Here is a 14,338-nt window from a genome sequence, read left to right as displayed (position 1 = left end):
TATTGTTCTGAGACTCAAATCGCAAAAAGTGCTGTCCTACCAGGCTTTAATAATATAATTTTTCTGTAAGCTTTGTACTTGTTAGGATACATATGGGTATTACTGTTGACCATTAAAAAAACAGTCAGCCCTTATCAATCTGTTGCTGTTAGCCTCACCAGCTTGTTAGATTTTGCCACTTTTTCATTTGAGGACAGAACTCAGTGGTTTTTACCACTGAGTGTGTGCCAAGAATTCATAAAGGATAAGAAAAGGTTGTGTGTTGTTTTGAGGGTTTTTTGTGTGTGGTTTGAAGGATTTTTGTTTGTTGTGGTTTTTCTTTGTTTTGTTGTGCCTGTGTGGAGCTTTGAGCACAGCCACTAGTTATATGGTCCCTTCCTCTGTGCTGCTTCAAAATTATTTCAAGTTTCCGTAGAAACTGTGGAATGTGAACGAGTAAATTTCTAAGCAATTTCCAGGCACTGCTTTTGGATCTTCTGACAAACAGCAGATATGAAAGAAACCTCCTTGCCATCTTGCCCAGCTGTAAAAATCTGCACGGTTCATCTGTGGAAGTGGCACTACATGTAAAAGGGTTGAGGGCAGAAACTGTGAGCCTTCCACTTCTCACCTACAGACAACGGGCCTGGCCCCAGCCATGGACTGGGGCTCTGGGGAGGAATTTTCTCTCCCAGCAGCATCCAGTTCCTGTGGGATCTGGGGAAGCACTGCTTCTGCCTCCTATTCTTATAGAGGATCAGTCACATCCAGGAACACGCTTAGTTTCGCGAGGCTCCTGTGAACAAATGATCCCTCTTTTTTTTGACATGAAGGATGGCTTGTGCTCAATATTCATCTGCAAAACTTCCAGTGGAAGCCTGTGGGAGTTTAGCTTTCCCGGGGATAGAGCTCTCTCACTTTGTGTGGTATTTAGGAGCACCAACTGCTTTAATAAACAAGACCAGGTGGTTGGAATGCACACTGCAGAGGTGTTCCTCATACAAGCATAGCAGTTGGTGTTTTATCTATTTGAAAAAATCGGGTAGTAGAAATAAAGTGGAATTGCCAAAAAAAAATTGTCATCAGTGAAGATAGCAAGGAACTATTTGTACACTCTAGAATAGAAATTTAGCTAGCCAACGTACCCGTGGGTGAGATGCATGCATTTTTCTTGGTGGAAAATTGTTTCTGCAATTGTTTCTGCCTCATGAACCCTGAGGATTGCTTTGATGGCAGGGAGAGGCAGTTTCTGTCTCTGTGCAGAAGGGTGATGCTTCTATTTACCTGGCTGGTTTGGTGCTGATTGTGTGTCTCTACCAAGTACAATAGATAAGGATCAGTTGTTTGAAGTGTTGCCACTTGCTAACGTTGCTAATTGATGGCTCTGGTGGGAAGCTGGATCCAGCGGTGACCGCTGTGTGAGAAGGCACCAAGAGCATGTCTCAGACTGATCATGCCTTTACTGACAAATACAGAAAAAAATGCTACATATGAATTCAAGGCACCATAGGAAGAGAAGTGTGTGTGAAGGGTGTTTATATGGGAAAGAGAGGAATGGAGACCCAAAAGGAAAAAGGCCTGAAGAATATGATAAATGAAAGAAAAAAGCAAGAAAATAAAATAATGCTTGTTTGGAGAGTGTGTGTGTGTCTGTGTAAATTCCAAGCCTTAGAAGAAGTATGTGATTTAAAAAAAAAAAAAAAAAAAAAAAATGGAGGGAGAGTAGGGAGAAAAGGAAGAGGCCGTAGTATGAAAAAAACCCCACAGAAGTACAGGCAAAGAACCCAGGACAGGCATAAGGTTTAATGAAACTGTAATGAGTCACTGTTACTAACAAGAATGTCCACTGTTAATTTGTATAAACGGGTGACCTAGCAGTGACACAGCCTCTCCTCTGCGTGCTGTCAGTCCTTGTGCTCCTCTGGTCCATCTGCCTGCTCTAGGCTCTGGTCCTGCCCCACTTTCCTGCGGGGATGGCATGGCACAGGAGCATTCCCTGCCATGTTTCCCACCACGGAACAAATAATCAATGTAACATGATAACTAATGTAAGCTGTGTTGGCATAAGGATGCTGAGAAAGGAAATTGGCTTTTAAAGTTTGCAGAGAAAATGTTGAGCAAAGACCTTTCTCTGTTGAGACAATCCATACTACGAAAACAGAGAATGAGGGTTAAAGAAAAACTGGAGTAGAACAAGAATTAAAAATAAGCCCTGAAGTTAGCAGTTACTGTGCTATGTGCATACAATTGCCAAAGAACTTTGAATTTGATGACAAAGCTGTATATAAGCTTGTGTGATGAAATCTGAAGCTGGACAAACACAGCTTGGTTTTCATTTATAGTTTAAAGACTGTAATCTGTCCAGCTTCACAAAGTTGAGCTGAGTTTTAGGAAATCTTCATTGACTTATAGTTCTGAATGGAAACGATGCAAAAAGGACAGGCTTTAATGCCAAAGCAGACAAATTATGATTTTGACTGTGTTTCACATTAAGTTTGGGAGTTAAAAGTCTAAACTTAAAGTAAAATAAAACTTGCAGACTTCCGACCAACAAAAGAAAAACTTTAATAGACCCTCAGCTTTTTTTGTTGTTTGGTTTTGGTTTTGGGTTTTTTTGGTTTTTTTTTTTATTATCCATAGTCTGTTTGTGTTGCTGTGGTTTTTTCTTTATTTACCACATTGCCAGAAATTACAGTTCCATACAGATTCTGCTCTGCCTCTGTTTTCATATTAGCAAACATCTGGAAACTCAGGTTATGTAATGCACAAATGGGCCTTAGAAAGTAGGTTTTGCTCTACAGGGTCTCTTTAGGGAATGGTTGTGTTAATGCTGGCTCTGCTTTAGAGGGGGAAGTCAGCTGGATTTGTGTTTTCCTGTTGCAGATGTTGTGCTGGAGAAGGCCATGCATAAGTGCATTCTGAAGCCGTTGAAGGGTCACATTGAAGCGATGTTGAAAGAGTTTCATACCACAGATGGTTCCTGGAAACAACTGAAGGAAAACCTGCAGCTGGTGCGGCAGAGGAATCCTCAGGAACTGGGCGTGTTTGTTCCAACACCAGACTTTGTGGACCTTGAAAAGATTAAAGTCAAGTTCATGACTATGCGGAAGATGTATTCACCTGAAAAGAAAGTCATGCTGTTGCTGAGAGTTTGCAAATTGATATACACTGTTATGGAGAATAACTCAGGTATGGCGCTTCTGGTAGTTCAGGTTCACTGATATTTCATACCTGATGTTGTCTTTTAGAGGAATCAGCCCATTCTGCAGACAGGTCTACTGTTAGAGCCCTTGTAGCTTCTCCTTGCCCTTTTGAGAGGAATTCTTTCTCTCTGCTTCTGACTTGCTGTTTCTGAACTATCTGGCTGCATCTTATATCTTAAGAACTCAGTCTGAAGCCGAGTTGTTGTCATGGGTGGAATGCAGCTTCTGGCAAAGTTAATTAGAGAAGCCCTCCCGTGGTGCAGGAGGAACCCTGGTGCTTTCAGAGGAGCCTGGGTACAGCTGGATTCAGTCTTAGCCCAGACTTTGTCAATGGTTTTAAATCCAAGGAATTATAGAGGCATGATTGAACCTTTGTACAACTTGGTCCTACAGGATTAAGGATGACAAACCAGATAGAGTCATATATATTATGATAAATTATTGTACCAAAAAGATCTTAATCTGAATTATTTACTACACAGTGTAGAAGTAAAAACTACTAGTATAGTCTAGAATAGTATAATGCCCTATATCAAAACAATTATAATAAAGAAATTATATTAAAGCTAGCAAAAAGACCCAAAACAATTACTGAGTAGAGATTATGTTTCTTACTAAGACCGACAACCGACTGGGGGCCAAGTCTCTTTTGCTCAGCCTCCAGGAGTGGCGGTAACAGGCATTCCCACCCAAGGCAGTAGTGTCATCACAGACTCCCAGAAGGGATATATTAGAAGATCCTGCTGTTTGAAAGCAGGACTGGACTTTTAGAGTACAAAATGATTGACTGTCAGCCAGATGTCTCCATGCCAGTTGTGTCAGCCTCTGTGGTTTTAGATAAGGATACTTTACTCTATTTGCCACATCCCTGTCAGGTTGTTTAACTTTGGGGTTGATGAGTCAGACTGGGTTTAGCATAATTCAACACCAAAAGCAGCATGAAGCATGACACCACTTCTTAGTTCACCACTGATAACTTTGCAAAACAGGGCATTGTTTTACCTCATTCCAGGAAGAGCATCCTACAGATATGAAGCAATTGAAAAAAAGTAACTTTCCTTAACTGTAGGCTTTTGAAGTTGCCTGGCAGAAAGGCTGTCCTATGAGCCTTGAATTTAACACTGATTCTAAAAGAGTATTTTTCTGCAAATTGTAACAGAGGTAACACCATATATTTAGCTGTTGTAATTCAATAGCATTGATGCATTATGACAACTACAATGGTTTTATCTTAATAGGTGGAGAAAAGCAGCCTCTAATCCAGTATTTTTGGCTTGCTGTGCCACTGAATGTTCTCATTTGGACACTTTCTGTCATGCTTTTGGAACAGAAGTGACATCTATTTCTGCACTGTAGCAAGAACCCAAAAGCACCTTTGAAACCTAAGTACTGAAATGGCACTACAGACCAGTCAAGACCTGCTGAGCAATCAGTAGTCCAAAATGCTGTACTGGATGGCATGAATTTATAGGTGCAAGTCTGACATTCTCTCTTGCACACTACTATGACAGATCATGAGCTAAGGTGTAGCAAAGCTGTGGTAGTGGAAGACTTTTTTTCCCCTAAGTGAGTATAAGCTACTGCAGGTGCTTAGCAGTTTTCTTTCTAAGGAAGCACTACATGTACAGCTGGGTCTGGTGCAGATCAAGACACCTACTTTCTTTGGAGATTGCAAATGAATGGTAAAGCTCGTGGCTATTAAAGCCTCACGGTACTTTTACAAGATTTAGGACTGAGCTCCTGCCCAGCTTATTATTGCATTTCAAAATTCTGCATTTTAAAAGTGGATATAGGGATCTTAGCCTGAAGTTCTGTAAACTCATCTCTCCATAGTGTGATGTTATTGCATTGAGTAAGGTATTTCCAACATGCAGAAGGAAAATACTAAGAGGCTGCTGTTGGTTAAGTGGTGTACTGGGAGACTTGGGCTAAGATGTGACGAGTGCTTATTGGGCCGTCTTATTTTGTCATGTAAAGTTTGTTAAACATGGCATTGAGCCAGCAGCTGTTTGAGTATCTATACTTCAGCCAGATACATGTAGTAGGTGGAGCATGTGCCTCAGCAGGTGTCACCTGAGTTTTACCAGAGGTGTAAGCTGGTTCCTGCTCTGGGCAATTCTGAGTGACCAGCACATCTGTTCTGTAGTGAACACCGTTTTGTCCGACCCAGAGATTTGGCCACACTGAGATTTCTGAACAGAAAGCCAAAATGCAGGAAAAGTGCCAAGAGCACAGACAGGCCTAGGTACAGGACAGTCTTTGTGGATCACTGTCACTCCAGGCCCTTACAGTCTCTCCCCATCTTTCTTGTAGGCTCCCTTCAGGTGCAGCACCTGGTGTTTGTAAAACACCTCTCTGGTGTTTTTGACAATTGTCTGTCAAGGAAATGAGTTGAGTTTTATTGTCAAATCTAATAGACTTTTATATTCAAGCTTCTCTGCTGTGGGATTCATACTCAGAGACTGGTATTTGTGTCTGGATGCTTCCAGAAAGTGGATACAATCCCTGGATGTATAAAGAAAATGCCTATTCATCACCTCTTAGGCAATGGTAGCCGTGCAGGTGAAGGTCAGGCCAGACTGGCATAGCAGCCTTTTCAGCAATTCACTAGTTGAGCTGGTGCCAGGGTGAGCCTAGTCTCTAAATTTCCCTTGCATGCCTCAAGGTGTGCATCATAAGATTTGTGTTTGTTTGAAGGACAGGATTGAGCTGGTCTCCTGTACAGTGAGTGTCAGGTGATGTTCTCTTTGCTGCTCATTGGTGACTTTAGGAGGTTCTGTAGTAATACAGACATGCTGGATAGAGAAGACATAAAAGAGTGTTTTCCTTTCAAACATGGGAACTGGTAAAAAAATGTGGTTTGTCTCTCACTGCCTGTGTTCCCTTCAATCCAGGGAGGCTGTATGGAGCTGATGACTTCTTGCCTGTGTTGACATATGTGCTAGCCCAATGTGATATGCTGGAGCTGGATACCGAAATCGAATATATGATGGAGTTGTTGGATCCATCCTTGCTGCATGGAGAAGGTAATCTATTTATTTTTACTAGAACTGCCTGAAGGACTAGTGAGGGGGTGTCCTGTTTGAGTAGGAATCCTATTAAGGGGAGACCTAATTACGGTGATGTTGATAGTGTAACAAGAGAATGTCATTATTTCCTGTGCTGGGTATCTTGCAGAGCACAAGCCCCAACAGCTGGAAAATCTGCTGCTGTGTATTGCTTTGTGAGCAAAAATGTTGTTTCCAATCCCTTTTGACTCAGCAGGCAAACATGTGCACTGTGCAGGTGCCGAATGGCCTTAGCCTTTTGTGCCTGAAAATTTCCAGAGAGGATTTATGGGGCAGCAGCACTCAGCAAATTGTGAGGCACATAATAAGACTTGGGTTACATGCTTTGTGAGGACTACTGGGGGACTTCTTTGCACCTTTGTGGAAGTGCTTTTGAGAATATTGCCCCCTTTTAATGATCTTTACTTCTTTCCAATATTTGCCTCTCATAAAGTATTTTTATGAGCTCTAGCAGTATGTTTCCTGAGGCATTTCTAGAATGAAAGCTAAAGTCTGCTGGAGGCAAGGAAATCTGCCTCCTTGCTGTTTCCATGGTAGTATTTTTAATGAAGAAGTTTTCTGCAAGGCCCTGGTAGACCCCAGGATCTAAAAGGTTTATGAGGAGGTTTGAAGGCTCTTGCAGCCAAGCTTAGCTGTGTGTTTAGGTATATGTGTATGTTTCCTGTTTGTGCTATATCCTGGCTTTCTGTAATTGCTGTATCCTCTTGCATGCCCCTATGCCTGGGAGAATTCATGCCATGATTCCTTCCATTTGGCACTAGTCTGTTCCGTTCTTGGTGTACAGAGCATCCTTGAGTGCATTGTTAGGAGTCTTAGCATGGAAAATACTTGATGTGAAGCTGGAGATCATTAACATGCTTGAAAAGTAGAAAGATTTACTGGACTATTAAGTCTTCTTGTTTTGAATGCAGCAAAGATAGTCTGTCTATTGGCTGGGCTTGTCATAGGCATTAGTTCAGCTCTGCTGTACAGAAAAAATGTATAGAGCTTTGGAGTTGTGCATTTCAAATGTAATGTATTGTCCAATTTGTCTAATGGGTCTTGCATGAATTTTACATGTTCATCTTGTTGCCAAGCTAAAGGCTGAGAGGGAGTGCTGGCACTAATACAGTTAAATACTACTGTGGGAATCGAATGCATCTCTGAATGCCTCTGCATAGACTGTGCTCTTAGCTGAACACTCCCACCCAAATAGTTGACTTTAAAAAGAAAAGACAGCACGTCTATTGTTTCTCCTGGTTGCTGTGGATTGTTGCCTCCTGTTGAGACTCTTTTACTTTGAGATCCACAGCTTCTTTTGTACATTGGCAACTCTGTTGTGCCTTTAATTTGTTCTCTACTCATGTAATAAAGGGGAAGTGTGCAGGACTGTACACACCATCTCCTGAATTAGCTGGACATTCTGGGGAATGCTAAGAAGGTGATAGATCAATAGTTGTTTTAAAAATAAAGGCAACTCTTGGGATGATTCCAGAGTACATGCTCAGTCTCACACTCAGTTGTTGCTTTATTGCCACTGAGGTTGGTTGCTTTTAAGTTGATGAACAGTGTTAGATTGTTTTTTAATTTGTTTCAACAGCCATGTTTATTTCATCCACCTCTGAAGCCTGGGAAGAAACTAAAACACTGTTAGAAAGTTGTTTAGGATAAAGCTGGTGTTCCAAGAATGGAGGAGTAAGTACTCAGGAGTAAAGGAGTTACCAGAGTTTTCCTAGCTTTCACAGAGACAGGGCAAGTGAGAGTTTTAAAAGATTTTATTCTATTGTCAGTCATTTAAGGAAATGGCTTTCCTCAGCAGGAGTGGACTCAAGGCTCCACTGTGTAATATGCAGCACATGCAACACCTGCATGTCTCTGAGCAGCTGAGAACACACCCTCCAGTGCTGTGCAGGCCAGGGAGGATTTTCCTTTTATGTGTAAATATTCTGGCAACTTTCATATCTGTGTGTGTGGCTGGGTACCTCTCTGTGTTTATTTATATATATCTCAAAGAAAACTGCCTGTACTTGTGACTGTGACCACTCTGAGAAGTTCTTCCCTTGCTGTCCTTCACAGGAGGCTATTACTTGACAAGCGCTTATGGAGCACTTTCACTGATCAAGAACTTCCAGGAAGAACAAGCTGCCCAGCTGCTCAGTTCAGAGGCCAGAGATACTCTCCGGCAGTGGCACAAGAGGAGGACAACAAACAGGACAATACCTTCAGTTGATGATTTTCAGGTAGAGCTTAGGGCTAAAATAGAAAATGGGATGATTGTGTTGCCGGAAACACCCATTTGAGAGGTATCATTCATAGCAAATTCCCTTGGTGCCACACGTGGAGTGAAACAGTGCTGAGATTACTGCTGGCAAATTTGCCTCTTTGAAATCTTTGCACTCTTTATTAAATAGACAGTTTCATTATGATGGTCTGAAGAAAATACTAAATAAGAGAGCTTTCTTACTTTCCCTTTTAAGTTACATGAAGCGAGGACAAACTGCATTGTATCTCAGATTCAGCTTTTTTGCATGCTTTATTGTTCAAAAGATCAAATCCAGATTTCCAGAGGTATAAATCAGCCTAGCTGCCCAGTAGCCAGTGATGACAAAGCAGGTAGCAGAGAGGAGAGGTGGGAGAAATGTTCCCTGACAGTTCTGAAGTTTAAGCAGGCAGCAGAGTTCTGTGATACGGATGTCCTCACATTTGTTTGTGTTTTGTTTTTTCTTTTTTGTCCCCTGTATTTTGTACTGCTCTTCTAGAGTAGGGCAGTAGCTTCACCTGGAGAATAACACAGCAGTGGTTATCACTTCATCTTCTGAAACCAGGCCTGCATCTCTTCGATCTGATTTGGACTGACTATTAAGGTGCAGCAGTTTGTGAGCTGAAAGAGGGGAGGGTATTGGAATTAAGAAGAGAGGATTTACTCCTTGTAGTTAAGCTGTCTGCAGTTAGGAAGAGGAGAAGCGATTACGTGCAATTCCAGTGCCCAAAGCCTGTCTGTCTCCTTGGGATCCACGTTCTGTTCTCCTGACCTATACTTAGGTGTCAGATTCCAGCAGCTGGAGTCTTTGTTCTTTCTGACAAAACTCTGCACTTTCCATGGGAGCATCCAGCACCTTTATTTCTGCTGGGTGAAGAAATGACAGAAGATTCTTTCTGCAGGATTTTGTTGGAATTTCCATCTTCTCTTTCTCTGCAGATGAACTTGATACAGGCTCAGTGTTCAGTTGAATGCAGGAGGATGCAGGGGGCAGGGAAGAGCTGTCACCGAGTGTGTCCAGTGCTTCTCCTGCTCTTGTCTCTTTAAAAAGAGAGCCTCAAATTACTGGATCCCACCACCCACAGGATGTGCTTGGCACAAATGCAAGTGTTTTGCTGTCTACTCAAAATGGCGATTTTTCTCTCTTCTCTCTCTGAGTCTTGCAGTCCTGAAATGGAGCACCTTGCCTACAACTGGCATGGAACATATCTGCAGCTCCAATCACCTTTCTACCAGGGAAACAGGATGGTGTGGTCATGGCATTTCTGTGCTGCAGTCTCACAGCCTTGCCCGCTCTTGGGCCCTGGAGGCTGTCTTTCCACCTTCCCTAAATGGATGGAAAAGCAAAAACCCCAGTACTTTGATGAAAATTAAATACAGCTTTCTGGGCATCTGTAAAAAAATTCAGCCTTTTCTTCCAGCAATCCTGTCCATCTAAAACCTCGTGCTTTTCAAAACATGTCTTATGTGTGGTAGCTGCATTAAAAATTAATTATAGTATGTTTTGCCCTATTTGGGGCTGGGTTTTTTCTACAAGTTCTTCATACCAGGTAAAAAAAAAAGGCTTCGTTCTGTTCAGTCCCATTTTTAAAATCTATTGCAGAGCTTTAGTGTTCAGTCTTTGTCATATAAAGAAATACTTGATTAGACAAAAGTGCTCTTTGGAACTTAAGTCATTGGAAGGTTCTTCTCAGTCCTAGCTTTTAACAGCTTGTTTCTGTAAGAGGTAAACTTCTACCTTTGGAATTTCACACGCTTAATTTATTCAGCATACAAACCATGGGTGCCAGCTCAGTCAATAAACAACTCTTTCTTGCTGTAATTTTTTCCACCTCCTTCAATCTTACTGCATTTTAATCTTTAATTCCAGCTATTTTTTTTCTTTTAAAACTGTCTCTGGTTTAGAGACAATTTTAGGAGAAAATGCTCTAGAATTAACATTTTCTCTAAAGAAAATGGGTTTTGACACTTCCTTCCCACCAATATGAAAGGAATTTCTTGGATGAAAGTGGCAAAAACCATCTGTTTAATGAAGTGCCCACAGGGCAGGCAGGGAGAAAATTAATCACTGTTAGGTATTGAAGCTCCTTTCTGCTAGTGGATTTAGAGTTCCCTCTTTAGCTGCCCTGGCCTCCCCTGAGGTCCAGAGCTGGGATGCAGCGTCCGGCTCCCACCAGTGGTCTGGTTGTCAGGCCAAAGCGAGCTGAGCAGTTCCAGAGGAAGCCACCGGAGGATTGCTGTTGCAGTCCTGTGAAGACTTCTTGCCTCAGCTGACTAAAACCAAGGTAGCCAAAAGCAGAAATGGAATGTAACTCCCTCCATGCCGCAGACCCAAGCACACAGGGGAATGAGTACCTGAACACAACCTGCGCCAGAGTTCCCCTAGCTCCCACTCCTCTTCTGGACCCAGCTTAAAGCTCCAGGACCCATTTCTGGGCATAAAGCAGACCATCGGGTAATACAGTAGTATCATAACATCACTCCAAGACAAAAACAAACAGCGAGCAGATGAAACTGCATTTCCCTGTAGGTCCTATTTAGAATGTATCTGTGTTAGCAGCATTGTGGGTGTGAGTTTCTACAAGAGAAGAGATCCAGCTTTTGCATCAAGATCAGGTGCATTTACTCAAATGATGCAGAGTAAATTTTCTTTCTGAATCCCTGAAATGAAATGCTATCCTGTGAAGCTGGGTTAGGCCAGGCTTAGACACCAGACTGCAGCTCATGGGATGGCCATAATATCCGGGAATCACCAGGGTGTGTTTCACAGCTGGAGCAGGGAGAAGCTTGCTTTTTGTTGCTGGCTTTTCAGTTTTCAGAGGCTAACGGTTTTTCAAGTTCCTGATGTCTACTTTCTTGTTCACAGAACTACCTTCGTGTTGCATTCCAGGAAGTTACCAGCGGCTGTACAGGAAAGACTTTGCTAGTACGGCCATATATCACTACTGAAGATGTATGTCAGCTTTGTGCTGAGAAGTTTAAAGTGGCAAATCCAGAAGAATACAGGCTGTTTCTTTTTGTTGATGACACCTGGCAACAACTGACAGAGGATACCTACCCTCAGAAGATCAAGGCTGAATTGCACAGCCGTCCGCAGCCCCAGGTCTTTCACTTTGTCTACAAGCGTGTTAACAGTGACCCATATGGGGCAATTCTTCAGAACAGCAATAATTCAGCTGCTTAAAACCAGCAGCCTGTCATTTTTATATATCTGTTCCTTGGTAATTGTTACAAACATCTTTGTTGGCTGCCTTCCTTAGGAGCTAAAACATGTTAAACCGTAAGTGCCTGGCAAAATATGTGCTGACATTTCTGGTACTGCTTACAGGATCCAGGGGCACTGTGCACGTGGCCAGTTATGCAGAATATATCCACCAGCATGTCTGAGGAGACAACCTATGAGGTTGCATTTCTTGTACCATGGACTCTTTTTTAGCATATTCTACTGCAGCCTTTCACAGGTCTTGGCTGTAGTGTGCAAAATACGATTTTCTTCCACTCCTTGTTTCCCCAGCTGTCATTTGCATTTGAATCTGTGCATCTGTGAACTGGGCGGGGTGAGTTCAGTTTCACCAGCAGGAGTTTGACAAGACTCTCCGATGCAGGGCATCAGTTCACTCAGCATTACCTGGATGGTTGCATCCTTGTCTAATATTTTTGATTACAGAAAATCATCATGTTTATATATATATATATATATATATATATATATAGATATAGATATTTTATAGCAGTTGCAGGTAAACTGTCAGGGCTGGTTTTTGAAATATTTTTTTAACTAAAATGTTCTATAATTATGCATGTGATTTTTAACATTTAATACACAAGAATAAATCTCTTGCTGGTTTTAGAGTCTTGCACTGATAGTCTGTGTGATTTTTCTTCTTTACCTGTTCCAGGAGTGTTCTTAGGAAACCTCTGTACACTCAAGGCAGTTTTGTTGTCTGTTCTCAATTGTCTTCCTAAAATCGGACCATCTTATTCATTGAGCTGTGCAAAATACATCTTAACCTCTCATCACAATCATTATGAGCACTGAGGGGAAGAGAACCAATAAAGGTGAAATTTCCCTGAGAAAAGAGATCAAGGTGTTCAGTGGTGGCATGGGCTGGGATTAGAGCTGAGCTGGAGCACATTATCTATTCAGCTTTGACCTCATGTTTTCTCAGGGGGTTTATGGCTCTGCCAAAAGACAGTTGTTAATTAATGAGTCCCAGGCCAAGCTGTGACAGTAACCTGTTCTGTTAGAGCTGGTGTTTTTTTGGCACGTGCATCAGCCACACTCTCTAATAAGTCTTGGGCTTTGTTTCTGATTTTCTTTCAGACTTATATCAAACTATCATCCCCTTTTCTTCTGTTTGTCTGGTGTGTCTTTTGTGTTCCTTTGTCCTGTGTGCTCCCCCTTTCATTCCCTTTCACTACTTCATTCTCTTGTTCTTCTTTTTCTTTCAAGAAAAAAATGCTCCATATTTATTTAATAAACTTTGCTCAGTCCCTCTCCCTGTACTACTTTTTGTCTCCCTCCCTCTCCTTGCCTGTATCTTTATCTTTCATTCTTTGTTCCTCTTTTTTCCCTGTGTCTTACACCGGGACTGTATTTCTTTGTCTCTCTCACTGTCCCTTTGCCTGTACCTGTCTGTAACTTCTGCCCAGTCCTTTACTCTCATTGTACGCTTTTCTTGATAAGCCTCTGTCCTGCTGGCCATGCCTCTCTTTCTCTATTCCTGCCCTGTGCCTTGCCCACCTTTCTCGCACCAGCAGGTGCTGTGGTCGTTGCCTCTCTCTGTCTTTGTTTCACTCTTTGTATCCGTCTGTCTTCACCATGTGTTTGGCCCTCTGTCTTTTTCACTGTGCCTCACTCATGTTCCTCTTTTATTCTGTGTGGCTCTGTGGTGCTTTCCATACCATTGTTTCTCACTGGATGCTTGTGTACCACTACGTGTCCCTGTTCTTTTTGAATCAGTCTCTGTAATGCTGCCCATCCCAGTTTGGGTTTTTTTTTGTTTTGTTTTGTTTGGTTGGTTGGTTTTTTTGAGGGTTTTTGGGGTGGTTTTGGTTTGGTGGTTTTGTTTTTGTTTGTTTGGGGTTTTTTGTTTGGTTGGTTTTTTGCCTCAACTGTATTCCTTTTTTATCCCTGGTGGCTCTGTGGTACGCCTGTGTGCCATTGTTTCTCTACTGGATCCTTGTGTCCCGTTCCCTGTCCCTGTTCTTTTTTATTCCCTTACTGCCATGCGTCCCAGCCCAGATTTTGTTGTTGTTTTTTTGTTTGCTTTTTTTTTTTTTAATAATTTTTTCAATTTCATTCTGCACCCCGTGTCCTCTCTGCTGCCACTCCCTCTTTCTTCCTCTCGCCAGTGACTGTGGGGCTGGGGAGGAAATTCTGGGGGCTGCCTCCCATTCTTATTGCAGCAGAGTCCCTTTTGGTGGGGGGTGTACACATAGAAAGGGCTTGAATAAAGCACCACGCTGCTGTCCAGGGCAGTTTGATTCATTCTGTGCTTTCTTTGGGGGGTGAGGAAAAAAGGCTGAGGGGGAGGGGTTGGAGACTCAGAGGCTCTGATGTCATTTGGGTCACCCCAAGGTCCCTAGGAGAGAGAGCCACGCTGTGGTGGAGGAGCAGGTGAGTGAGGAATGAGGGGGGGGGGGTCATATTGGGTTACTCTCCCCCAGAGGGACCAAAAGCTGCCAGAAAATTCACAAGGAGGGGTGGGTGTAGAATACTAAAACGTGTAAAGTTTTTCGTTTGGCAAAGAATAGGAATTTATCTCAAATCATTTGGAAAGAAACAGTCTCTCTGACCACTCTATTGTATACAGGAACGTAGGAAACTGACTAAAGATGGTTAGTAA

The 14,338-nt window shown here is 42.4% G+C and overlaps 1 protein-coding gene across 14 annotated transcripts in view; it reads left to right on the top strand.

Annotated features, from left to right (window-relative positions):
- Positions 1–12,349, top strand: part of RIN2 (Ras and Rab interactor 2) — an 81,925-nt gene extending 69,576 nt beyond the window's left edge. For all 14 annotated transcript variants that reach the window (XM_072927308.1, XM_072927316.1, XM_072927313.1 and 11 more), the window contains 4 exons: positions 2,863–3,168; positions 6,077–6,208; positions 8,306–8,469; positions 11,356–12,349. In XM_072927308.1, coding sequence (XP_072783409.1) covers positions 2,863–3,168; positions 6,077–6,208; positions 8,306–8,469; positions 11,356–11,673 — 920 coding nt within the window. In that variant the 3' untranslated portion in view covers positions 11,674–12,349. The remainder of the gene's footprint in view (positions 1–2,862; positions 3,169–6,076; positions 6,209–8,305; positions 8,470–11,355) is intronic.
- Positions 12,350–14,338: the final 1,989 nt, after the last annotated feature.

The sequence above is a fragment of the Taeniopygia guttata genome, chromosome 3 (genome assembly GCF_048771995.1).
Source record: "Taeniopygia guttata chromosome 3, bTaeGut7.mat, whole genome shotgun sequence".
Lineage (NCBI taxonomy): Eukaryota > Metazoa > Chordata > Aves > Passeriformes > Estrildidae > Taeniopygia > Taeniopygia guttata.
Note: the sequence above shows the minus strand (reverse complement) of the source record. Positions and strands in the feature narration are given on the sequence as shown.